At 47.0% G+C, this 26,497-nt stretch overlaps 1 protein-coding gene across 3 annotated transcripts in view; it reads right to left on the bottom strand.

The window, feature by feature from the left end:
- ABCC12 (ATP binding cassette subfamily C member 12) overlaps window positions 1–24,836 on the bottom strand; it is a 62,929-nt gene extending 38,093 nt beyond the window's left edge. The window contains exons 1-11 of one of the 3 annotated variants that reach the window (XM_015126082.3): window positions 24,718–24,836; window positions 22,290–22,445; window positions 19,566–19,713; window positions 19,047–19,280; window positions 17,520–17,693; window positions 16,595–16,742; window positions 12,432–12,580; window positions 9,538–9,645; window positions 7,208–7,486; window positions 2,967–3,038; window positions 453–577 (exon numbers count right to left, since the gene is read on the bottom strand). In XM_015126082.3, coding sequence (XP_014981568.2) covers window positions 453–577; window positions 2,967–3,038; window positions 7,208–7,486; window positions 9,538–9,645; window positions 12,432–12,580; window positions 16,595–16,742; window positions 17,520–17,693; window positions 19,047–19,280; window positions 19,566–19,713; window positions 22,290–22,445; window positions 24,718–24,836 — 1,712 coding nt within the window. Of the gene's footprint in view, window positions 1–452; window positions 578–2,966; window positions 3,039–7,207; window positions 7,487–9,537; window positions 9,646–12,005; window positions 12,254–12,431; window positions 12,689–16,594; window positions 16,743–17,519; window positions 17,694–19,046; window positions 19,281–19,565; window positions 19,714–22,289; window positions 22,446–24,717 lie in introns of those variants that run through there. The other 2 variants (XM_077986347.1, XM_077986348.1) reach the window with 2 other exon arrangements.
- Between the last annotated feature and the right edge of the window lie 1,661 nt (window positions 24,837–26,497).

Below are 26,497 nucleotides of genomic sequence, written 5' to 3' on the forward strand. Positions count from 1 at the left end.
TTAGATCATTCTGAGGACACTAACAGCGATAATATATCCTGATAGCTCTGATGTCAATTAATAATGTCAGGGCTGACTCACTACATACTTGCTCATGATTTCAAGCAGTTTTGGGTACTCAGCCTAAAGCAAAATTGCTGGATTCATTTTTCTCTAGTCAGACCACATATGCCCTGTTGCAGAGAACCTCGGAACATATGTTCCTCTGCCCTGGGAATGAAGTACCGATTCTATCCTCTTCCCAGTGTGCAGTCACAGGTCTGCAGAAGTTGCCTCTCCTTAACGCTTGGCTCAGGAAGAGGAAAACCAGTGCCTGTGTGGATCTGATGAATGTTTAATGGGAATTCATTAAACTCAGAATCCACTTAGCAGTCATTACCAACAGCATCAGCATCTGTAGGAGAGTGTGTACCAAACACAAATGTGCCTCCTGCTTTAAAAGTTAATATTACCTTTGGTGATCATACTTTTCTCCAAAGAGTATGTTTTCTCTCACATTTCCATGAAAGATCCAAGCCTGCTGTGAAACGTAGGCCAAAGTTCCATTGACCGCCACCACCCCTTTCTGCAGCTGCATCTGGAACAACAAAACCAGAGAAGCTTCAGGAGCCAAGCCTTGAGGACATTTCCTCGAGTGCCCGTTGCACCCTGCCACCCACCTATTCCACAAGTATTGGTTACAAAGGTGCAAAAGCATCGACAGGATGTCTTGTCCATGCACCAGAAAGCCCAACCATGCAGATGGAGAATCTCAGAGTCAGACACCTGCACAGAGCCAGGCAGGGAATGTTTGAAAAGAGTCAGTGGTAAGCTCTGCTGCAAATGGGAGAGCTTGGACTCCAGGGCTGCTCCCAGTGCACATGGCACCTGGCCCCAACTACAACAGGGTGTTCTCTCAACAGACTCTTCACAAGAAGCTCCCCTTCCTCCAGGTGCACTGGCTGGACCCAACCCTGCTCAGCCAGGCCCTGGGAGCAGGGCACCACCTGCATGGCTGTGGGTGCTAGCCTTCGCACACCCCATCTTCGGGAAGCAGCCTTGACTCAGTTGCATCGTTGGTGCCATGAAAGGATGCAGGCCTGATGGGGCAGGATTTTCTAATTTGTCAAGAGGAGTCAAAGATCCAGTTTTCCATGAAATCTTTGGACTTTTAAAGCATTCGGCAATCCAATTAAAACTATGCACGGGCTCCAGTTTGTGACCCTGAGTACATACGCTCATTTAAGATGACCCCTCATGGGGGCAACCAATACACAACGGTAGACAGTGGGGATGCAATGTTCAAAGCTATCAACAGAAGGGACATGTGGGGCAGGCCACAGTGCTCAGGGCTGATGCTCACGGGGCAGTGGCAGTGGGTCCAGGGGCAGAGGAGGAGAGTCACCAAGGCAGCCAAAGGATGTGATGCCATTTCACCTCAGGAGTTGTGCAATGGACAAAGAATTCAATTTGGAGAAGAGACCATGATGATAACAATAATAATCATAGTATTTTTAATGTGTAGGGTATATTCCGTGCACTGAGTTAAGAGTATGTTCAATGTTTATCACCATGACTGGCCTTGCAAATTATCCTATAGTCAACTATTGCTTACATAATCTCATTCGATCCTCACCACAACTCTCCTTAGCCCCATTTTACAGACAAGGAAACCAAGAGGTTTTATGAGGCTCAGAGAGGTTAAGTTACCTGCCCAAGGCTAAGCAGTGAGCATGTGGCAGAAACAGCTGGGGAAGCCAGGCTATCCAGAGTGCCCCCCTGCCTCCCCAGTGACCACAGCAAGGGGCCTGATCCCACCACTGTTGCGTGGGAGATAGATGCAATGTTATCTCAAAATTTCCGAAGGATAAAAATTAAAAGGAGGCAAATTTCACTCCAGTATACATCAAAATTCTCCAAAAAGGGAACTGGCTGTGACATGTTGAGTTTCCCATCACTGGAGCTATCCGAGCAGAAGTTGGGTCATCTCTTATGCAGTAGGATGCTATTAAGAGTATTCACATGATTATGTGGGGAATTGAGCTGAGTCACCTCTATGGCTCCCGCTGACTCATCATGGAGGCACACACTCTAAGAGCGTGGGTGACCTCAGGAACTCATCTGATTCAGCCCCCACCTCCGCCTGCAGGCAGGGAAGGAGTTGTCATTCTTTCTACAGATGAGTCAACTGAGGCCAAACGAAGTCACTCATATTAAAACTCATAAGACACATCCCACCACCACCCTATTCTGGAATCTCCACTTCTTCAGAAGTACCCTGACCTCTTCCTGAAAGAGGCAATCCCAGCTTCACAAACTTCCCTTTAGCAACAGCAGAGTGGGGAGAAAGAGGACTTAGCATTTTTTTCCCCACAAAGCTTATTCATGTGGGACGCGACGTGGAAACCATGGTGACATAGAGGTTTGTAAAAACTACAAATGGCTTGGCCATTTTCCCTGGGGTCACCCAACTAGAAGGAGCAGAGAAGGGACAAGGACCCAAGTCCCCTCCCTCTTCCTACCCCAAGGTTTGCAGAGAAGCTGGGGGCACGAGCTGCTTTAGTTCAGGCATAAAATACATCTATAGTCACTGTGAGCTCCTGACTCCAAAGTCCTTCCATACCAAGCTGCCTCGCTGGCATTTCTAAATCAGGGCAGCCCAAGTCATGGAGAAAACCATGGGTTTAAGGACCCGACTTTCCTTTGACCAAGATGGAGCTTTAGGCAAAGAGGCAATCCATTCAATAGACCTCCTCAATGGCAAACTTAAGAGTTTGTGAAAAACTCAGCCTCATCTGGCCCAGGGGCCTGGAGCTGCTGAGCGCACTAACCTCCCAGAAATGATCGTGAACCACATGCACAGTGTCCAGTGCAACCGAGGCCATCTGCTAGGTCCACTGTTCTCATGGCACCACACCTGACCAGAAGGGAGCCACTTCATTGTCATGTTAATGTTCCATCCTCACAGCACTCATCACACAGCTTACCTGTCCTAGGAGAGCTGCAAGGAGGGAGCTCTTTCCACTTCCCACATTCCCACATATTCCCAAGATCTTCCCCTGCCAGAGAAACAGAGATAGGACACAGTCACTCTCTCCCACTTCTTAGAGGGTCTGGCCCAAAGGTGCTGCTCTCAAACTATGCTGGTCAGGCCAGGCAGAGAACAATGGGTCACTGCTGGCTTGGGGCAGGGCAGCTGCAGCCACACCACCCCAGCCCCGCATATACACAGCCTGGGAGGAGGATGCAGGAATGTAAGTCTTAATTAACTGCTTTCCCTTTTGTGGCATAACCAAGCACCCAGAGGGCTTCTAGAAATCATGTAAGATCACTGGTGCGAAACAGCCTTGTGCTGGTCTGGGAGCCACAGGCCTTAAACATGAAGGCTACTCTGTGCTCAGACTCCAGAAAAGCAAATCTAATGGGATGCAAAAGGCTGTACAACCCAGGGGGACTAGGGTACCTTTTGAAGTGTGAAGATCTAGGGGCTTTTCAAAAATCTTTTTTTAATGGAATCCTCCACCATAACAACTCAATCTGGAACTACTGAGAAGTTACACTATTCTAACATTCTACAGCTCTAGATTTATTAATTCAACCAACAAATCATTATTAGAGCCTGCTATGTGCCAAGCACTGTTCCAACCACCAGCAAGAACAGCAATGAACACAACAGGCAATGGCCTGCGTCTGCCCTCATGAAACTTACCTTGTAGTCAGGGGGAGATGGACAGGAAGCAAGACAAATTAAATGTGGGGCAGGCACATATTTGCTTGCCATGGAGAAAAATAAAGCAGGAAAGAGACAGGGAGTGGGCTGGAGGCTCGGGGATACAAGGAAAGCCTTACTGGAAAGGTAGATGTCTTAGCTTGAGTTTTCCCAGAAACACATCTTGAATCAAGGATTTGAATGAAAGTCACACTGTCATTTGGAAGGTGCAGGAAATTCCAGTAGGGAAGAGGAGAAGTGATACAGGAAAGGGAAGGTGGCCCATCAAGGGCAGCCTATTGGGTCAGCTCCCTAACAGAATATCCTACACAGAAGGCAAACGGAACTCAACCCTGCAGGGAAACTGGAGGAAACTCTGGGGAACTGACTATAGCTTTGTCCCACCCAATGGCAGAGGAGGTGGGGTATTGATGCCCCAGCAGTCATTGTTTGAGGGCTGCTCTCTACTCTGTGAAGGTCTTTATAGAGGTGTGCAGAGCCCTTGGGCACAGATGTGGATAAGGCAGTTGGAAGATGGCCAGGAAACACTTAGAGGTCCAGGGCACATGGGCAGGGACAGCATCTGCCACAGGTGACAGTTGGGTAAGACCTGAAGGAGGTAAGGAAGGGTGCCATAGGGTATCTGGGGAGAATCACTGCAGGCAAACAGCCCACGTGGAGACTGATGTGGAAGCATGCCCACTCTTGTGTTCAAGCAGATATTGCAATACTGCACTTGCAGCATCCGAGAACATTCTCATGTAGGCCTGGTCCCTGCAATCCCCTTAGGGCAAACATGCCCAACATGGGGCCAAATATGGCTTTCTTCCCACCCCAAGCTAGACCAGAAAGGCACATCCCCCGTCTGCCACTCTCAGCACATGAGAGTTGCTGCCTGTCATCAATAACTCCTTACACAAGGTCTTTGTTGAATCCCAGGCACCTTGGGATAAAATAGTGATCCACACAGATGCCTCCCTGCCCTTGCAGAGCCCACATGGATATAAATCTGGTTGGCTGAGTGCAATTGAGCTCAGATTTCAGTTAAGTCCCACTGAGTGCCACCTACTTTGCCTTCTCGCCACTCTCCCCATGAAGCACCTGACTTCCCCCACCCTGCCTTCCCATTTGCCTCCAAGAGGCCTCCATGAACTTCCCGTGTTCTAAGGACTTCCTGGCCACGCAGTGGCTTTGCTAATGTGCTATTCCATATGCTGATGACTCTGGAATTCCTGCGTCATGAAATGAAGCTGGATCTATTTAGTTTTCCTAAAAGGACTTCAAGGAACTGGGGCATTAAAGAGACCGCAGATGTGATGCAGCCTCACCAGGTATTTGGTTGCCCTCTGAGTCCTGTCCACTTCTTGGGGCCAAATAAGAAGCCTTCTAGATTCATCCTTGTCTTTAGCAGAAAATCCATGAGGCCTGTATCCTCTGATGATTCTCCCAACAAACATTGCTGGCCACCTTCAAGCCAGGGGCTGGGCTTGGGGATAAGCACATAACTGTGAACAAAAAACCCTGACCCCATGGAGGATCCGGTCTGATGGAATTGAGGAGGAGCTAAACTTGGAAAAACTTGGATGTCCTCAATGTAGAACAGTTGAAGGCAGCACTTAAGCTGGGCATAATTGTTAAAGAAAAAGGCAACAATCATACTTAACATCAGCTGAGACTTACTATGGGCTTAGCATTTTTCTGTGGTATCTGAGTTCCCCCTGCCACCTTGTGAAATGGGTACTTCTATGAAATGCATGGTGCAGGTAAAGAAACGGAGGCTCAGGGAGCTTCAGCAAGATATCCAAAGTCAAGCAGCTAAGCAGTGGCTGTGCCTGGAACTGCGGTCCCCCAGGCTCCAGAGGCAACACTGCATTGCCCCCACTGTATCTTCAATTTATTCCACAAAACACTGACCGCATCTTGAGGCAGGAATTCCAGAGTCACTGACATATGGAATAGCACATTAGCAAAGCCATTGCGTGGCCAGAAAGCAGCGTCCTTAGAACACGGAAAGTTCACGGAGGCCTCTTAGAGGCAAATGGGAAGGCAGGGTGGGGGAAGTCAGGTGCTCCACGGGGAGAGTGGCGAGAAGGCAAATAGGTGGCACTCAGTGGGACTTCGCTGAAATCTGAGCTCAGTTGCACTCAGCCAACCAAATATCGTTTCCGATGAATCCGTGGCAGATAGCCTTGTTAGCTACAAGAGGTACCATTCTCACACCAGCTATTGAGGTTGACATTGCATAATAAATGAGAACCTCTGGCACAGGGAAAGAATGAGTCAACAGGATGAGAGATTAAAATACTAGGCACAAGATTAATGTTGAGGCCTCTGCAGCAAAATCAACACTGTCACCCTGGGAGTGTGCTGCTGAGTTCCCAGAGCAAGAAAGAGATGCATGCAGGAGATGCAGAAGGAGGCCAAACATTCCCTAAATCCACAGCGTTGCCTGAAATCTCCATCCCCCAATCTTGAGGGGAGAGAACAACAAACAGACTCTGGCTGGCTTGGCTGGCTTGGCTGGCTTAGCCCTTAGCTGGGTTGCTTGTTATCTCAGTTTGCTTTTTACAAGAGGAGTATTTCCTGGTGGTTAAGAGCCCAGACTCTGAGGCCAGGTGCCCTGGATATGAAACCCTCCCCTGCCACTTGCTAGCTATGTGACCTTGGGCAAGCTATTTAACCCTCTTGTTCCTCAGGCTCCTCAACCATCAAGTGGGGGCAGTTATGATGCCTAGTTATTGGGGTGGTTGAGTTTATTATGTACCTGGTAAACAGTAGTGTTCAAAATTATCAGTCATTATCATCTATCGTAATATTCCAATGTGAAATTAAGAACATATCTAGGGCAGGAGCAGTGGTTCATGCCTGTAATCCCAGCACTTGACCCAGGAGGCCAAGACAGAGAATCACTTGAGGCCAGGAGTTCGAGCCCGGCCTGGGAAATATAGCAAAACTCCATCTCTATCAAAAAAAAAATAATAATTTAAAAATTATCCCTCTTTCTCCTGGTAAATAAAAAAAATTTTTAAATTTTCCAGGCGTGGTGATGCATGCTTGTAGTCCCAGCTACTTGGGAGGCTGAGGCAGGAGGATCGCTTGAGCCCAGGAGTTTGAGGCTGCACTGAGCTTTGATTTCACCACTGCACTCCAGCCTGGGCAAAACAGTAAGACCCTGTCTCACACACACAAAAAGAGAACAAATCTAAAAGGATTTATGAAAGCTAGTCAGTTCAAGCCTAGCCACCTGGAGTGGACTGTTCATTCAAAATTGCAACTGACTCTAAGGCAAGTACTACAGATCAGAATGAATATAACCACCGTCTTCTCCACACTTGGAGACAGGGCCTCCAATGTTCATGTACGTAGTTTTAAAATTGGGGGAAAAATACAGGGACTCTGGTTAGAGACATCCCATCACCACCTTCAGCTCTAACTGAACTGTATCAGACCTGGAGAAGGCTGTAGCTATGCAATGCAAGGAGGAGGGCTGTAGGCCACACCTGTGCAACACACACCTACCTTTCTCACCACAAAGCTTATGCTGTGCAGAACCGATTTGAGGCTGCCACTTTGCTCCTCTGGGCCAGTGGCTCCCTTGGCTGGTGGACTCCACTCACTGTATGCCTCTGACCTCTGTTTCTTGAATAAATGCCTTTTCTGGTTCTGCACTTTCTTTGGGTCACTTTTCCTGCTGGCTTCATGCTCCCATGTCAAGGTGGCATTTGCTAAAAGCAAGACAGTATCTGGGTCTTCTGGTTGGGTGATGTAAGATGGGGGGCTTTTATCTATGAGAATTTTCTAAGATTAAAGAGACAAAATTAACTGAGCAGATGTCATCCATTTGCAAGAATCATCCCAATATATCTCCTAATGACCCCAAATCACAGTTTTGGCCATTCTAACCCAGCACATCCAGGAAAGAGGTTCTGAAATTATTCCCCCAGGAGAAGCTGCAGCAGAAATAGTCCACTAGCTCATGCTATCTGGGACAGTTGCCTCTTTAACCACAAGGCCTATGTGGGTCACCCACATTGGAGAATACTGATCCCAACCACATTTCACCCTTGTGCCCAAGACAGTCAGTCTTACCAGTCTTTGGGCAGTGGACTTCACTGCTTGGCACTAAATGCTTATGAAACCAAGGTCATATGCTCAATCTCTGCTGTGTCCTCTTCCTAGGCCACTCAGTCCAGTTCGACAAAGCATTTGCTAAGCCCTAACCATGTGCCAGACTTTGGGGTAAAAGCAGAAATGCAAATATAAATAAGCCACAGTTCCTGTCCTTGAAGAGATTACAGTCTGGAGGGAGATGAGAGCATGCACGGATTGTTTCTGTAAAATGTGATGAGGACAAAGCACTGCGACTGCCAGAGAAGGGACACTTGGCTTCTCATTCTCGAGGTCCACGCACTTGGTGCTTGAGCTGGGTCTGTACAGGTGTTGTATAGGCAGAGATGAGAAAGGGAAAGAGGATGACAGCATTCTACCTGAGGGCCCAGCATGGGCAAAGGCAAGGAGCATGCAAAGGCATGGTTTTGTTGGGGTGGCGGCATGAAACAAGCAATTCAGGATTACTGAGGCACAGAGTTCAAATTGGGAAGGGAGGGGGACACAAAACTGAGAACGCACAGATGGAGAGCCTGGAGGGGACAAGGGTTCAAGGATTTTGAGCAGGTGCGAATGAGTATTGGTAATCAGACCAGTATTTTAACAGCTCTCTTTGGGTTGAGAGCTATATGGACTTGAGAAGAATGTTAGAAAAAGAAGGGTTAGGTCATAAATCACTGCACTAATCAGATGAGAGATGAGGGAGGCCTCGATTGAAGGCAGTGGCAGTAGGGACAGAGTGAAGGTTGAGGAGTCAAGAAATGCCACCCTTTATCTAGTCTAAGAAGCACCTTTATTTTTTTTCTGATATCATAATACATGCAATTAATGTGATGGTGTTCTTATGTTTTGTTCAAAGAGTAATAACTCAACAGTGTACCTTCCAATCCAATCTTACAATGGCGCCCCTTAAAATGGAGAGAATACCATAATCAGGGGTTGACTTAACAGGGTTCTTGACTGGTTGGATGTGTATGGTAAGGGAAAAGAGGAGTGCATGAACCAGGATGCTTACAATGACTTCCGGATTTCCGACTTGGGTGAGTAAGATCATTCAATCAATTCATAGACGTTTGAACAAGCTTCTGTGTTGATAAAAATGCCCTTCTTCCCTTTCCTCTCCTCAGTTGAACTTTCAAACCACTTTATTTGCCCTTCTCAAATGTCGCTTATATCCTTATCATGTATAGAGATTCTTAGAGTGCCTGGTCCCACACTGGAACAGAGGCTTTTGACGACAAAGCCTCTCTATTCCTTATATTTGCATTTCCCATGTCTTATACATAGGAGGCACAAAGTAAATCTTTGATGAGTGAATAAATGAAGGAATAAAGGGACTAAATGAGTGCATAAATGTAGGGATCCCAACATCCTCTTCATCACTTCCATCACCATGCCCATCAAAGGACAAACTAGGTAAAGTGGGGATGACTCAGTACAAAACCAACCTCACTTGTGGAACACTTAAGATGGATAGATTGTTTAAGGAAAATAGGGTCAGGAACATCTTCTTCATGTACAGAGACTCTATCTCATCATTCCTACAGACAACCTATAAAACTCTGCCTGCTCTGTCCTTCATACACATTTATTCATCTAACTCTGAATGGATGCCCTCCTCCCAGTGTCAACTCAACAAGTGACCCAGCTCTCCAGCAGGTTGGTATAGACTCCACATATCTGAGCATTTTCCCACCCCAAAATGAGATCTCTCTTCCCTACTCACCCAGGGTTAGTTATACCTTCATTCTCCTTAGAGAGACATTCGCTTCAGCCATTGCTTTGATGGAGAAGGGCAAGATTGCAATGGAAAACTTCATTACATTAAACATGGCAATCACACTAAATGCCTGAAGAACAAAAGAGAAGTATGAGGGTTTAGAAGGAGAAGTCACCTTGGCTCTAAAGTGTTATACACATGGGGATTAAACTTGCTCAGATGAGAAATGGCGGCATCGTTGGAATGCACAGAGGAACAATCTTTTCACTTCGTGGCTCAGAAACCATGGGTTGGCCAGTTGGGGACAGCAGCATCTTAATCTATTTTGCTTTTGGATTTTCACCAAAACGATGGCAAGTATATCCCCTTGTCTCTGTTGATTCAGAAGGGAAGAGGTCTGAGGCAGGCCACTAACAGAATACATTTGGCAATCTCCATCCACACTGCATCCTCATTTGAATCTAGACTATTCACTCAAAGCCCATGCAGACTGTCCTAAAGCACCCCCTGCTCTCAGTTCTTCAGAGGCATCTGACCCTTTGGAGCTAGAGCATTATCTTCACGCTACACACCACACCACAGCCTCAGGGTTGGGGCTGGAAGCTCCCCAGAGAGACCTGCTTGCACCTGGGGGAAGCTGGAGGGTGACCTCACTCTCCTGTTCCCAGGACCTGGCCTCCATGCCCTGCCTCCCCATGCACCACACGAGGACAGATTTGAGAGCCTTTGGTCAACTCTGGTTCCCCCCATCCTCCCCCACAAAAAAATCACCTCTGTTCACGCAGCCTTCCTTGCTGTGCCCTGCATAGTGGGTGGTTGATATTCTATAGCCTCAATGAAAACAAGCCTTCTCCCTTTGGTTGGTGCCCCAGGGGTGCATGATTTCATCTCTCCAATTTCATCTTCTCATCTGTCCGAATTGTAATTAGCAGCCTCTCCCTAGCTACCCATTTAAGAAATTGATAATACAACTTTCTTCATCTAATCCTGAGTGATCCTGCCTGCTGTTAAATGGGCCCCACGGACAGGGCCCCAGGCTTCAACTAATCCTAGTCCCTTCATTAAGAGGATAATGAAAGATGCTTCTATCACATCTGGTCCTAAATACATCCTCAAAGGGAATTCAGTTCTTCCAGGTCCCAAAGCCCCACCTTGGCTCAGGAAGCCCAGGCCTGGCTGACAGAGCACATGAGTGGCCTGATGTGACTGAATACCCTGGAGGTGACGGACTCCTGACATGACCTTAGCAGAGGAAGTGACTGCAATCAGTTCTGAATCCAAAAGACCCAGAGCTTTGCAAATTTGGTTTTGGTATAGATTCCCTCTAAACTATCATGTTAGAAAATATGAACTACGTGCACTCAATTTGATTTGCTTGATATGCTCCTGGAGAAAAAAAAATAGTATTCCTTTTGGTCTGGGATCAGAGAAAGTCACAATAATTGAGCAGCCCTGGTGTATCCTTGCCATTCAATCTGGCTTTGGGCTCACAGCTGGGCTGAAGGCCCGAAAGTGTGTCAAAGTAAACTGTGCATGAGTGATTGCCTGCTGAAGAACCAGAGAAAATAAAAGCAACTCACCAAGAAACACAGGGCAATAATGGGATTAAACACAGGGCAGTCATGGGTCCCACAAAGGATGGCTCAGCAAGCACATTCTGGCTTTGCAAACGTCACCTCTTTCCTCCCCCGTGAGGTCCCTGATTTTAGGTGCAATTCTTCCTCTACGAACTTACTTATTTCCTTCTCTCTCTCTCTCTCTCATTTTTTTCTTGTCTTTGTTGACTTTCCTCCAACTACTTAGTTTAATACTTAGCTAGTTTTTTCTTTATTTAAGCCAGGAATCAGTTTCCCTGTAGCTCAGCATTTCTTTATCTTTGGATGTCCAGGCCCCTTGTAAAGAACTTGAACATCTCACATTCATCCCAGCTCTCCCTCTAAGGCTTTCAATCCTCATTTGCCTGGCCCAGATGAGAATCAAGGTTAAGAAGAATAGCTAACACTTGTATAGGACCTAAGAGCCTGAGATGGTTCTACATGCTTTACACGAAATAACTGATTCAGTCCTCACAACAGCACTGATTGTGGTTATTATCGTCCCATTTACAGATAACAAAACAGAGGCCAGAGAGGCTCAATGATTTACTATAAGTCATAGCTACTAAGTAGCAGAGTCTGGATTTAAACGAGGCCGACCGGGCTCCTAAGCCCAGACTCTGACCCCAACACCACTGCCTCTCCCAATACCTACACCTCCTCCCTCCAAGAAAATTTTCTCAAACTCTCCTTCTTGTAGTGTAAATAAATAAAACAGCCAACTGCTTGTTTGGTTTCCATCTTTTTCCCCACACTTAAAATTGTATTCCCACATTAACTATGACCCCTGCCCAACCATGGACATGATAAGAATCGCTGCCAGGCTCTCCTGGGCCCCTTGTCAGCCAAAGCACTTGTTTCTAAAAGTTGGATTTGGCCCGGCGCTGTGACTCACGCTGTAATCCCAGCATTTTAGGAGGCCAAGGCAGGTGGGCAACCCGAGGTTGGGAGTTCAAGATCAGCCTGGTCAACATGGTGAAACTCCGTCTCTACTAAAAATACAAAAATTAGCCAGGTGTGGTGGTGGCAGGCACCTGTAATCCCAGCTACTCAGGAGGCTGTGGCAGGAGAATTGCTTGAACCCAGGGGGCAGAGATTGCAGTGAGTCGACATCATGCCACTGCACTCCAGCCTGGGCCACAGAGTAAGAACCTGTCTCAGGAAAAAAAAAAAAAAAAAGTTGGAGTTGAAGTTGCATCCTGTGGCCTGCTGTGATTGGATGCTCCCAATGCCAGTATTGAGCAACGGTAGGCAGGGCTTCCCATCTGGGACTTCCCGGGGTCAGGGTGCAAAAAAGGCCCAATCTGAAGCCAGCTCTTACCACGGGTGCAGTGAGTTTGCGTCTCAGGAGGATGTGGCAGGAGAATGTCAGCACGATGGCTATGGTGGACACAATGGGGGCCAGGGCAGAGTTTCCACTTTGGACAAATCCAGCTTTTTCCAGTAATTTTCTTTCCCTCCTTCTTATATCTGCAAAATAGAACACAGTCCAAGGTGGTCTCATATTGCATGTTGAATGCTAGCATTATGAAATGTATTAGCTCTACTTGGTCCTCTTCCAGATGAGTCCTCATGAGACCTGTTGTGAAGTTTAAATGAAAGGAACCACAGAAAGCCCTGGGCATAAACCCAGCAGGTACTCGCAGCTCGGTGCCTGTCAGCTGCCATAACTGGATGGTGTCCAAAGTCCCTTCCAGCCCTGACACTCTGTGTGTCACGACTCATAAGCTCAGATGCCTACAAGGGCCAGGCAAGTGTCATCAATGAAGGGAGTAGGGCCAGAGGGGAGGGAAGACCAGAGCGGGGCTCTACAGTGCAGCGGAATGGAGAGGAGAATCAAAGGGGCAGCCCCTTCTCAGTGCAGGGGAGGCTGGTGCTACCATGAAATGCAGCAGGGACCTCTCCTAGGAGCCTGTTCCCCACCAACTGCAAGTATAGAAACAAAGGAAAATCTCGAGTTCCTTCAAGGGAAATTCTAGGCACAAGGCTAACCCTGAGAAGTAAATGAGCAACTTGATAAGCAAGAAGGTAACAATAGCCTGAAACAACAGCCAAGGAAGTTAGAGTCACAGGAATGTTTGGCTCCCTATGGAAACTAAGGATTATATCTTAACATATGTCCCTGAGTTGTATTTCAGAAAACCCGGACCCCCATCCAATTGATCCACTGGTACACAGACCTCAGAGAAGGGGGAGCTGAGGACAGAACTCTGACTGCAGTTTTTGTTCTAAATTTCTTCCTGAGGGGCCTGGAGGAGGTCATGCCCACCGGCCAGATCCAACACTCTTTTCTGCTAACTCCAAATCTTCAGACAAAGCTTCCCTTCCTTAACCAGGTGCAAATCAGAAAATCTTTGAATCTACCCATGACTTACAAGCTGCCTGCTTTAAGATATCCCACCCTTTCGGGCCAAACCAACATATAATCTCCATGTATGAGTTACGATTTTGCCTGTAACTTTGCTTTCCTGAAGTTGACCCCTGCCTTTAAAAACCCTTGCTTGCAAGCCACTGGGGAGGTCAGGTCTTAACCATGAACTGCCTGATTCTCCTTGCTTGGCACACACCAAATAAAGGCCCTCCTTTCCCCTGTAGCAAAGCCTCAGCGTGGATATTTGGCCTTACTGTGCCAGATGAGCAGGCCCCAGTTCGGTCCAATAATAACCAGATCATCCACCATTTCAAAGTCGGAGGTCCAGATTTTTATTTATTTATTTATATTTGAGACAGGGTATTGCTTTGTCACCCAGGCTGGAGTGCAATGACATGATAGAGCTCACTGCAGCCTCGACCTCCCAGGCTCAAGTGATTCTCCCACCTCAGCCTCCTGAACACCTGAGACCACCACACCCAGATAATTTCTAAAAACTTTTTTTGCAGAGATGGGATCTCCCTATGTTGCCCAGGCTGGTCTCAAATATTTGGGTTCAAGCAATCCTCCCAAGAGGTCTGGATTTTTGGGAGACATCTCCCTACTTTAAAATGTTGGAAACTAATTGAAAAAACGTTTTTAAATACTATACAGCAGGGGAGAAACAAAACACATGTGCTGGCCTGAAGGCACCTGCCTGGTGTCCCAAGAATAGACACAAAAACTCAAGAGTATTCTCCCTTACCTAAGTCCAGAATATGCCCATGGCACTGCAGAGCTCACAAACTACATTCAAGCCTCCTTCACCTGCTGTTTCTTGTCCTCAACCCCAATTCCAGCCTCCTCTGCAAAAGCTCTTTCACATCCGCACAGGACAGCCCTAGATGTTCTAATGGAGTGATCACTACATGCCAGGTGCTCTGCTCAACACTTCACAGGCACTTTCTCATTAGAGCATCCTCACCACTGCGTGATGAGAGAGAGGCTGCTATTTTATGCCTTTTTGACAGGAGAGAAAACTGTCTTCGCAGGTTTAGTAACTTGCCTTTTCAGTGATCGGGGCAGAATTGCAGCCCACTTCTCCTGGGATCCAAGCTCTGCTATCCAGGTGCCCTTCCCCTAAAGAACACCTAGCACCCCCTTGTCCCCAAGAGCACCCTCTTATCTCCACCTCCAGGCCTCTCCTCCTCCCCAGTTCTCTGTACGTCCCAATCTGTCCTATCCCTTTGGCCTACCTGAAAGCTACTTCTGCCAGGAAGCCTTTCCCAGTCTCCCCAACCCAGCATGCTCCTCCATGGAGCATCTCTGTTTCTCCTGTGGCACTTTCCCCATCTTCCCCCATAGAATAACGTGAATTCCTGTGTTCACTCACTCAAGACATTTAAACCTGATGTCTACTATATGCCAGGTGCTGCACTTGTAGTTGGAGAATAGAGGAGTGAGCAGGGTCTCGGCCCTCTTCCAGTGGGGCAGATAGACAATAAAGAAACAAACAATTAAGTAATTACAAATTGTGTCGTGTGACCTGAAAGAAATGAGCAGGATGAAGTGATTGAGAGGTAGGGCATGGAGATGCTTGGAACTGCAGCCCAGAAGTCCTCTCCGGATGTTGGGAAGAGACCTAAAGTCAAGACAAAGTCACTGTAAACATCCAGCGGAAGCGCACTCCAGGCAAAGGAGACAGCAAGTGCAAGGAACGAGTGTGGCGTGTGGTTCTAGAAACAAACTAAGGCAGACACCGCTAGAGCTGAGTTTCCTAAGGTTAAGGTAGAATGTGATAATGTCAGAGAGGTCACCAAGGTTCAGATCATGTCCGACCAAACAGGCCATATGAAAGAATTTGGATTTCCTTCCAAAGACCTAACTTTGAATAATCTTAAGTGTGATAAGAAGCCACGATTTTCCAGCAGAGGAGGAACAGGAGGATCTGATTGACATTTTTTAAAGGTCACTCTGACTGCTGAGTGCACAGTGGATTGCAGGAGGGAGGGGGAAGGCAGGAGCAGGGCCTAGATGTCATAGTCCAGGAGGGAGAGGATGTTGGCTTGGACCGGGTAGGAGTGAAATGGAGAGCAGCAGATGGCTTCCGGATATACTTTGAAGGTAGAGCCAACAAACTCATGGCTATTTTTGAGCTAAGTTATCTCATCCTCCCTTACTCGTAAAAGCAGGAATCCTTTTCCATTTCATTTGTGTAGCTCCCATGGCCTTGCACACAGTAGGAACTTGATATATATTTATTGAACTAAATTGACAAGTTAAATTAAATTGAAATCATATGGAAACAAATTTAATCAAATCAAATTAAATTGCACTGACGTGAACTCAGAGTGTGAGGATGTGTTTCAGGGTCTTCAAAGGGGGTCCCCTAGTGCTGCTGGGGTCCCAACCTGGCGCACTTCCTTTGGCCAGCTCAGAAGCAGGTGCTCTACAGCCACTCCCTAGAGTGCAGATACACAGCTTTGGCCTGGTTCCATGCTGGTGCAAAAGTGTAATTGTCCATCCAGAGAGTCAATTGTAACAGTGGTTCAGATCATTAACTGGTGAACCACCTGAGTCTATGTCAGCAATTATGTAAATGTCCCTGCAATTAGATTTGCATTTATATTTGATCGAAATAGTTTCTATATCAGCTTTAAAAAAAGTAAAACATATGCATCTCCTCGTATCTGCCCAAGGAGCGTTGAGTCAGTGGACCATCCAAACACAGGGATGCTGCTGCAGGCAAAGAGGTCTGTGTAACCCTGGATGTGTGTGAGCGTATGTGTGTGTAGATGTCTTCTAAGTCAAGGAAATAGCTGGAGACAGCTTTTTTCCTGCTCACAATATTTTAGTGAATTATTTTTATAAAAGATAACTCGCCAGGACCAGGATCCACATGCCCCAGGAAAGAGAAACCATATGTCACTCACCCTTGGGTTCACCAGAACCCAGATGCCTGGCTCTATTATTAAATCTCCATAATCCTTTGAAAAATCCCTTGACCTGCAGAGCAGCTCAGAGGGTCCCCTCAGCCTCCTTCTGGAATGCCTGGCCCTGGGAACCTTAAGAACCCCTTAGAAGAGCATATTCTACAAGGTAAGTGGTTCTTTAAGCAGCTACTCTTGTCCTACCTTGGATAGTGTTGGTAAAAGATTTCTCCCAGGCATACATTTTGATCAGCTTGATGCAGGTCAGAAACTCATTCATTGTCTGAACTCGCTTGTCTGTCACCAAAATGGCTGACCCTCGGAAAGCTGAATTGAGCTTGGCCATAAACATCTGAAATCAAGGTACAAACACTGTTTTCAGAGAGAACTGCTGAGTTGCAGCTGGCCTAAAAATCCAGAGATGGGAGTGTAGGTGCCAGGAAAAGTTCTAAAGGAAGTTGGCTTGAGAGTCTCAGCCAAGTTATTCCCTTGAGTTATGGCTGTTCATGCTGTCTAAGGGACACCACGTGGGGGTCAGGCAGGTGATAGAAAGGCATGAATTGCCAGGACGCAAGGGGAGTGCTGGGGGCTTTGACAAATTGAAGAGGCATTCCACTTCCCAGAGCATTCAAATTCAATTTTTTTTAAAGCCTTCACTGTGGCCAGGTGCAGTGGCTTGCACCTGTAATCCCAGCTGCTCAGGAGGCTGAGGCAGGAGGATGGGCTGAGCCCAGGAGTTCAAGACCAGCCTGGACAACATAGCGAGATGCTATCTCTACAAATTTATTTTTTTTTTAACTAGCCAGGTACAGTGGCATGCACCTGTAGTCCCAGCTAGTTGGCAGGATTGAGACAGGAAGATTGCTTGAGCCCAGAAGGTTGAGGCTGCAGTGAGCTACGATTGCACCACTGCACTCCAGCCTGGGTGACAGAGCGAGGCCTTGTCACTAAATAAAAACAAAACAAAAAACAAACAAACAAAAACTACCCTGTGCCAAAGGAAGTAAATCTGTGAGTACAAAATGGGGCACAGGCTTCATGAGCCAGAAATGCAGCCTTCCACCCGATTCAGTGAAAGTGTGTGAAATGCAAATATAAAGCAGTTAGAAGCGCAAAAGCCTGCCATTACCTGGACGGGGATGAATATGACATACACCGATATCCCGATGAGAGCTGTGGGCCCCAGAATGAAAAAGGCGTATGTCGCACAAAAGACCATTAGGATCGGGATGGTGGCTGGCAAGGGACAAAACAAGGCAGCTTCAAACAAGGAATAGCTATCACTTGACAGTATATTGAGCACCTGGAAAGAAAAGTGCAAGGGTTCAGGCTTTGGAAGAATCAGTCAAACATGTCTTTAAATGAAGGCTTTCAGACTGGCCGAGGGGATCTAGGGAGAAAGGAGAAAAACTGCTCTAAAGCAGGAAGGGGTCACTGGGGACCAATATGATGAGTTTTATGGGTTCTGGTACCACTTTGGAGAGGCCGGTCTTGTAGGACTGATCATCTCAATGCAGAAAGACAAAGTGTAATGTTACCATCTGGGAGCATGCTGGAGGGACTGCTAGCTGTCTACACAATCTCCCCCACCTCCTTCTACTTCCGCCTTCCTTGTGAAGACAATTCCACTTCTTCGGGGAAGAGATGGGCCCAGAAAAGACTACATTTCCCAGCCTTCTTTGTGGAATGAGTGTGGCCATGTGTCCATGTTGAGGGCAATGAGATGTAAGTCAAAGTGTAGAATGAGACATTTGTGATGAAATCTTAAAGGGAGTCACCTCAACCTGAAAGGCACCCCTTCTTCTGTTCCTCTTTCTCCTACCACCTGTCTGAAGCATGGCTGGGATGGCTGGGTCTCTAGCATCTACTTTTGAACCATGGTGAGAGCCAGGTGCAAAGATAGTGATAAAGGCAGAAGGATCTGGAAGCTCCTGTGGCAACCCTGCGTTATTCCCTTCTAGATTCCTTTAACATAGAGTGAAATTAATTCCTTTTGTTTAATCCACTGTTATTTTCGTTTTGCTGTATGCAACTGAATCTAATCATAATTAGATGCTTTGAGCTTGCTAAAAGAGCAACTGTAAGAAAGAAGCAAGTCTCTTATCTTACCCCACACCACCTGGGGTTCCCTTGATTAGGGAGTTTTTGTTGTTGTTGTTTGTGTGTGTTTTGTTTGTTTGTTGTTTTTGATAAGTGTTAAGGATTTTATTGCCAAGGATTAAGAGCTTAAGAAAATGTCAGCTCTGAAGTCCAACAGGCATGGTCTTCATTGTGGCTTTGGCACTCCCTGTGCTACACAATTGGGATTATTGAAGCCATCAGTCAATCCATTGTATTAAACGCCTATAGTGTGCTCAGTACTGCTCCACTGTCCCCATAGACCATCAAAGCAACTGGATTAAGTCTCCCTGAGCCCTGTTCCCACTGGAACTAGGAAGTCTCTCCAAATTCTCCAGCCTGAACTGAGCCCTCCTGTGTCGGAACTCCTCTGGTGTTTTGCATCTCCACCCCTCACTTAGCCAGGAGATGGGACATGAAGGGGAGGTCACAGACAAGCAAAACGAAGGCAGGTGCTCCATCCAGGACCCACATCTCACATGCACTCAAACTACTCGGGACTCATTTTCCAACATTAAACTCCTCTGAGCCAGCTTACCTCGCCAACAGAGATGTGCGTCAATGTCTTGAAGGACAACAGGTTTTCAAAAACCAAGGTGGAGAGCGCCACCTTCAACCGGATGGCCGTGCGGTAGTTGATGGCCCAGGCAAGGGCCCAGAAGAAGACTTTGGTAAACTCGGTGACAAAAAGGGCTATGCAAAGGCCGATGCCAACCCAGACATTCCCAGAGGTGCTCTCGGTCTGCTGGAGGATTTGGTGAATGAGAACTGTCTGTAAAACAGCATGGTAGGGAGAAGAGAGGGCCACTGAGGACTGAGGCTGGCATACGAGGCCTCAGATCATGCCAGCAAGCTGACTTTAGGAGGCAAACTTTTTAATTAATTTTGGTGGCTGCTGCTGTGCTTGACAAGGATTCACTTTATGAAAATTCGCCCCCAAGGAGCACACAGATAATGACAATGCACTAAACCCACCAGCTCGTAGAGGAAGTAACTAATGGCATTCTTTGCTAGGCTGGGGACCTAGCAGATGAGGAGGAAGGGCTGCCCCACTCACCGGCCCTATGGCTGCCATGATGATGCACAGTATGTTGGCCACGATGTCCATCAACACGCGCGTCCTCTGGAATTTCCAGACCACGCGGCTCAGAGAGGCCTTCTCAGGACCCACCCTTTCTACCTCTTCATCCCAAAGGACTCGAAATCTGTGATAAAAAAATGGAAGCTTAAAATGGATTGGCACTTCTATGTGCTGTTTGAAGCTATGCTGTTGGGCACGTTCTTGCAAGGGTGCTAAGCACAGCCCACCTCCCTGGCGATGGTACCTTCCAGCACCGGCTCAGCTTTCTGCTTTTCCTGAGCAGGTGGGATTTGGGAAGGGCAGGGGCCAATGCCTAGACACAAGCTGGTATGTCTGTGGCATCTGGGTCCTTGCCAGGCCTTCTTTTCCTCTGCCTACCACCCATCTCTGCCACAGTGTCAGCTCTTATAAGAAGGCAGAGGCAACAGACAGGCCAAGAGAAAAATCTTCTCAGTGCAGCGAGGACGTTGTTAATTTCAAAGATCTGGAAGAAGGCCAGAGAGACAGGAGTGTGGTGCACAAAGGGGAGGGGCTGATGGGACAGTGGGAAGCAAGGCAGGAACTTTTGGGACCTTGGGGGACTTCACAAGACCTAGGGAAAACCTCAAGGGCCTTCAGGAGTTTAGGTTTCACTCCAAGTGCAAAGGAAGCCATTACAGATTTTTAAGCTGATGTGACAAGATCATTTTGCACATCTAAAAGATCAATTGGCTGCTATGAAAGCGATGGATGATGGTGTGAGACTGCAGCAGGAGACTGTCAGCCTCCAGGTGAGAGGTGGCAGTGGAATTAAAGAAAAGTGGACAGAGAGCGACAACAGGTCTTACTGATGAATGAGATGTGGGAGGAAAGGAGAAAGAGGTTCAAGGATGGACCCCAGTTTTCGGGCTTGGCCAACTGTGTGAATATTTATAGAGACAGAGATGGGGAAAAGCAGAAGAGGAGAGGAATAGTGTCAGTTTGGGGCCCTGGATCAAGAATAAGTCCAGCTTTAGATAGAAGATGCTCATGAGGCATCCAAATGCAGCCGTCCAATTAGATGCTGGCCACACAGTTTCAGAATCTGGAAGTGGGGTGTGGCCTGGAGATAGACATGGACACGTTATTGGGGGAGTCAGTGTGTTTGGTGTTTAAGCCTTTGGAGTGGAGGGGATCACCTAGGAGCATAACATGGCATGGGAGAGACAAGGATCTAAGTGGACACTAGGTAGATGGGAGGAAACATTAAGAACAGATGGAGAAGTACTGGCCAGAGAGGACGGAGGAGAGCCGGCGCTCCACAGATGCTGGTCCAGTCCCTTGCCCTCAGAGCTCCCTGGCAACTTTCTCCAGGAGGTAGATTTTTGAATGTACCACTAGCTGAGATTTCTTCGGGGCACAAATGAGGAGAAGCACAATTCTAGAAGCAATTCGGAGGCCATGACTAACACTCCCAGGCCTTCCCCATTCTTCATATTATATATGTAATCAGAACCACAGAGTTCAATGCAGCTGCTGGAAAAAATGAAGTTGATGTCTTTGTCCTAACATGGAAAAGCCTTTATAAATTCTTAACTGAAAAGAGCAACATGATCAACAGTTATGTAGCATGCTTCATTTTTTGTTTAGATTAAAATAAAACATGACCTGTGAGGTAAGAAGAGGTACTGATCTGAAGAAGACGGTAGCCCAGGGTGTGTTTAATCAGAGTAGGAAAATTCTGGACAGAGTCACACTGACATTTTCACAGTGCTTTGCCTCCAGGGAGTAGAGCAGGAGCATGGGAGAGATCCTTTCACGGCTTAAACTTCTGCTGCTTTCACATTTTTATAATGAATATGAATTAGGTTGGACAAATGACATTTACATTTTTACAAGTTAAAATTGTCAAATATTGGCAGTTTCATTAGGATCAACCTAAATATATTTTGTAATATAAAAGTCCAGTAATGATGTTTAAAGTAAAACAAAACCTGACACCTTAAGCTGCATGCTGGTCAGGTGGGGTCTGACCAGCACAGGGCAAAGTGAGATTCCAGCCACCTCTGTCTTGATACAGTGCCCCTGCAAACCAGCTGGAGCTCAGCCAGAAGGGTCCTGAGCCTCAGGCCATAGCTCTCCAGTGAGTCCTCTCTCCCTGCTAATGCTGCCTAATTCCCACCTCCCCGCAGCTTGGGCCAAGAAGTTCATGCAGTCCAGCCTGAATCTCAGAGAATGGTTACCCTCACTCATGGGTGTCATTTTCCATGTTGGGGAAATTATGAAGCACACAACTAGGGAGTACACAAAAGAGTTTATGGGACCCTTTCCTTAGAGTGGGCTTCTGTCCTGAGGTGACTGATACAGTTTGGCTGTGTCCCCACCCAAATCTCATCTTGAATTGTAGCTCCCATAATCTCCACCTGTCATGGGAGGGACCCGGTGGGAGGTAACTGAATCATGGGGGCAGGTTTTCCTGTGCTGTTCGTGTGGTAGTAAGTCTCATGAGATCTGATGGTTTTACAAAGGACAATTCCTCTGCACACACTCTCTTGCCTGCCACCATGTAAGACATGCCTTTTACTCCTCCTTCGCCTTCCACCATGGTTGTCAGGCTTCCCCAGTTACATGGAACTTTGAGACCTTTAAACCTCTTTTTCTTTATAAATTACCCACTCTTGGGTATTTCTTCATAGCAATATGAAAATGGACTGATACAGTGACCCAAGCAAATCCTGCTACCTTTTCGCATTGGTGTCGGATGAGTCATATGGCGACAATGGGGGCAGGGTGTCCACGGTCAGCCTTTGCCGGTAGCCTTTCACCATCACCGGTGTGAGCCAGGAAAATGTGGCGAAGGAGAGCAGCCCCGCATCATCCACCGGGTTGGGTGCCAACCTGCAGACAAACGAGATGCTCAGTGTTCTGGGCATTGGGGTCATTGCCCCAGCTCTCTCTCTGGATTGAACTTGTAACTACAGTAACAGCCACAGCTGCACGAAGAAGCTGTGACTTGCATTCATTATGTTCATTAGCCCTTTTAGCCGTGATGTGCTGGGGCCAGCTGGTGAGAGCCAATTGTTAAATTTTCAGGAATTTTTCAAGTTAGTTGTTAAACACAGTCAATATTCAAAATTAAGTTACATAAGTTTTAATAAATTGTCTTAAAGACAAAGGTAATAATACTCAAAACTCATTGCTTCCTTTTTTTTTGTTCCTCTTCCTTCTTCATTTCTTCTTCCCTTCCTCCTCTTCCTTCTTTTTTCCCCTCCCCTTCCTTCTTCTCTTCCTATTTTTCCTCCTCCTCTTCCTCCTCCTCCTGCCCAGATTTTCGGGGCATTAATACTCCCAGGGGCAAAACTTCACTAGGGGAGTAGTGAAAACTTCACTAGGACTCACTAGTGATGTGAGTCCACCTCACATCCTCTGGGTGGAAAACTGGACACTTTCTAGAAGGACCTAGTAGTATCCAGGCCCCTCTGCTCACAGCAGTGACACTGAGGCCACACCTCATGTTACCTTTTCCTCCTTCCATGCATCACTCTCCCTAAATCTTTCTCCTTGCTCCTTGGAATCACTTCTCAAATAAGCTATTTGCCTCCAAGTTCTTGACTGAGGCCCTGCTTTTGGGAGAATTCAAGCTAAAATCATGTGAATAAGGTACTATGTACTCAGCACATAGTAAAAATTCCCTGAAAGGTGACTTTCATGATACAGTCATGCATTACTTCATATATTCCTCACAACAACTCAGTAAGATGGGTGGCAGGGTAGTATTATATGCCCATTTCATAGACAAAAACATTGAGGCACAGAGAGTTTAGAGTATTTGCCCAAGGTCTTACTGCTGGAAAGTGGTGGGACAGGAGTTCAAACCCACTGCTTATTGACTCCAGAGTCCTATCATTCCCTTCAGCACCTCCCCACATTGCCTCTCCACAAAGCGATTATAAACTGGTTGAAAAAGTGGACAGTTAGAGATCTCCTGGGGCTAGGAATAATAGCCCATGTCCTCCCCTTCCAACCTCCACTTGTCACCTTGGAGGGTTCAAATGTGTGTGTCCTTGGCCCAGACAGAGATGCTGGGAGAAGGTAGCACAGTGTCCACTTATTATAGAAATGCCACTTGGCTTTCTGTTGCTCAGAGAACAAACCACAGGGCCTCATTCCATGTAGAAAAGGCAGCATTTCATAAAGTTATTGTTAGCATAATGCTAATAATATATACAATAATACAATATGCTGCAAGGTTGAGCATGGGAGCTCAGAAATCAGACTACCTGACTTTCTATCCTGGATTACAAAAATGACCCCATTTTCTCTCCCCATCTGTTCCCAATCCCTTGGAATGTGACCTGGCAGCTCATTCCATCAATTAGTCGAGTCTGTTTCCTCACACTTTGAATCTGAGCTGGCTTGTGATCTGCTTTGGCCAATAGAATGCAGTGAAAAAAGTGGTGTGCCAGTTGCAAACCTGAATCTCAAGAAGCCCTGCGTGCTGCCACTCATTCCCTTGGAAGCCCGCCGCATTACTGCGTGACTGAGCCTGGGCTAGCCTGCTGGAGGTTGAGCACACATGGGGTCCAGTTGCCCCAATGCCCCAGCCAACAGCCGGCCCACCCCCAGCAGCACAGCCACCTTGCTGTACAGGAGTAAGTCTGCTCAAGACCAAATGAACCACCCAGCTGAGCTCAGCCCACATTGCTTTATTTTATGGGTCACCCATCAAGCTGTAAGCTAAAGAAGTGGCAATTGTTTTAAGCTGCTAAGTGTTGAGACAGTTTGTTACAAAGCAAAAACTACCTGGCAAACCTTAGGCAAGTTACTTAACCTCTCTGTACCTGTTTCCTCACCTATCAGATAAAGATAGTAACAGTACCTCCAGGGTGGTTGTGAAGAATAAACGAGAAGATATTTGTAAAGCACTTGGACAGGTCCTAGATCATGAAAAGCTCTCCTTAAACCTGAGCTACTGCCTCCTTTTCACCAAAGGGCAGGAGGAGGCAAGGAAGTGAGTGGTTGATAAATGAATGAATGCGTGCATGGGTGGATGGACAAAAGGACCAGCAGATAGAGCAGCAGATGGGTTGCAGTAGCAGTGCCCACTCTCCTGATGGACATTCCTGGAGGTCCTGCCCTAGCCCTCCCTTCCATCTTTCTTCTGACTTACCTTGCACAGGGTCGCACTGGGATCATGGTCTTCAGGCTGGGGTCATATCTGTCTGCAAAGGATCTCCGCCGGCCTCGCTGGTCCAGATCTGAGATAAGGTAGGGTCCTTCACCCACCATCCTGATGGCAGCCTGGAGCCCTGGGGTTTTGGCCTGGGGACACTTTCACTCTATGGCAGAGAAATGGCAAAGGTTATTGAGAGGTGAAGATGTCTAATTGGGATCAGGCAGCCCCTACTCTACCCAGATCAGTTCCTTTGCTTTGACCCCTGAGAACTGTTTTCACCAATGAGCTTTCCACATTTGTAGGGGAGTGTAGCCAGAAGACCTGCTACGTCCCTTAACACTACGCTGAGGCTTTCTTATTAGTAGGACCATTTGGTTCCTCTTTTCTCATGTTGGGTTGGCCGAGAGCAGAAAACCCTATGGTGTGGTTTCGGTTGGGAGCCAGCCCGGTGACCAAGGCTGAGTCCCAGCCCAGGGAAAGAGCCCCAAGAAAATGGGTTTTCTTTCTTAGTATTACTCAGAGTGAAGTTTGACTGACATACACACATGCACACACACACACGCGTGCACATACACCCACACACGCCTGTGCACACAGATGCGCACACCCCTTCTTCTTTCAGATTCTCTCAGATCCCCAGGAGTCTATGCATCCACATCCCCTCCATCCTGATACCCACTGGTCAGAGAACTCCAACAAAGCCATCCCCCAGGACCAGCCACATCTGGACAGGCCCACATTCCCCACACTTCTGTGACTGCTGCCCCAAATGAAAACCAACAACCCAGATGGAAAGGACACTTTTTGCGATGTCTGTTCAGTCCCCAAGCCAGCCACCCCATTCTCCAGCCACCTAAATCCAATCCATAGAGCATCATCCCTGAGGGTTTCCCATGCCTAGTCCTAGTCCTTTCCTGAGGCCTCCCTCTATTCCTGCCCTAGGGTCCCATGACAGCCCCTTCCTCATACTCTATAGATAAATTCTCCTTTTTTACCTAAGGTATGTTGAGTTGTTCTCTGCCACTTGCAAACAAGGGCCTTATTATTATATATAAACAGGGGTCACATTCCCATGAGTTCTTTCTGGAAGATTCCATAGCTAGAAGTAGTGAATAAACTGATTCCCATCAAGTTGCTAGTGGCTGATAAAACCATGGCATGGCAGAGCTGGAAGTGTCCTCAGATGCAATCTTTTACACATTTCTCATTATACAGAAGAGGAAACAGAGGCCCAGAGAGAGGAAGGACTTACTCAAGAGTATATAGAGAATGAGTAGCATCTATCTCATCTGAGGCACTCTGGATACAGGAAACTGATGTTCCTTCCCTCCTCCAATAACCTACAATAACCCTTGCTTGTATTATATTACAAGAAGCAACTCCTCTGGAATAATATATGTATTTCTTACAACAGAATTTGAAAATCATAATGTCTTCATCTCAAAAAGATAAGTCCCCAAACATGGAAACTGAAGACTTGTAGTCAGATGGAGAAGCCCACATGTTTTAGAGCTAGTAGTTGCTGAAAAGCTCTTTAATCATTGTTAATGAATTTAAAGTTGTTGTTGAGACGGAGTTTCATTCTGTCGCCCAGGCGGGGGTGCAGTCGTGCCATCTTGGCTACCTGCAACATCTGCCTCCCGGGTTCAAGCGATTCTCCAGCCTCAGCCTCCTGAGTAGCTGGGACTAGAGGCACATGCCACTGCATCTAGCTAATTTTTGTATTTTTAGTAGAGATGGGGTTTCACCATATTGGCCAGGCTGATCTCAAACT

The sequence above is a fragment of the Macaca mulatta genome, chromosome 20 (assembly GCF_049350105.2).
Source record: "Macaca mulatta isolate MMU2019108-1 chromosome 20, T2T-MMU8v2.0, whole genome shotgun sequence".
Lineage (NCBI taxonomy): Eukaryota > Metazoa > Chordata > Mammalia > Primates > Cercopithecidae > Macaca > Macaca mulatta.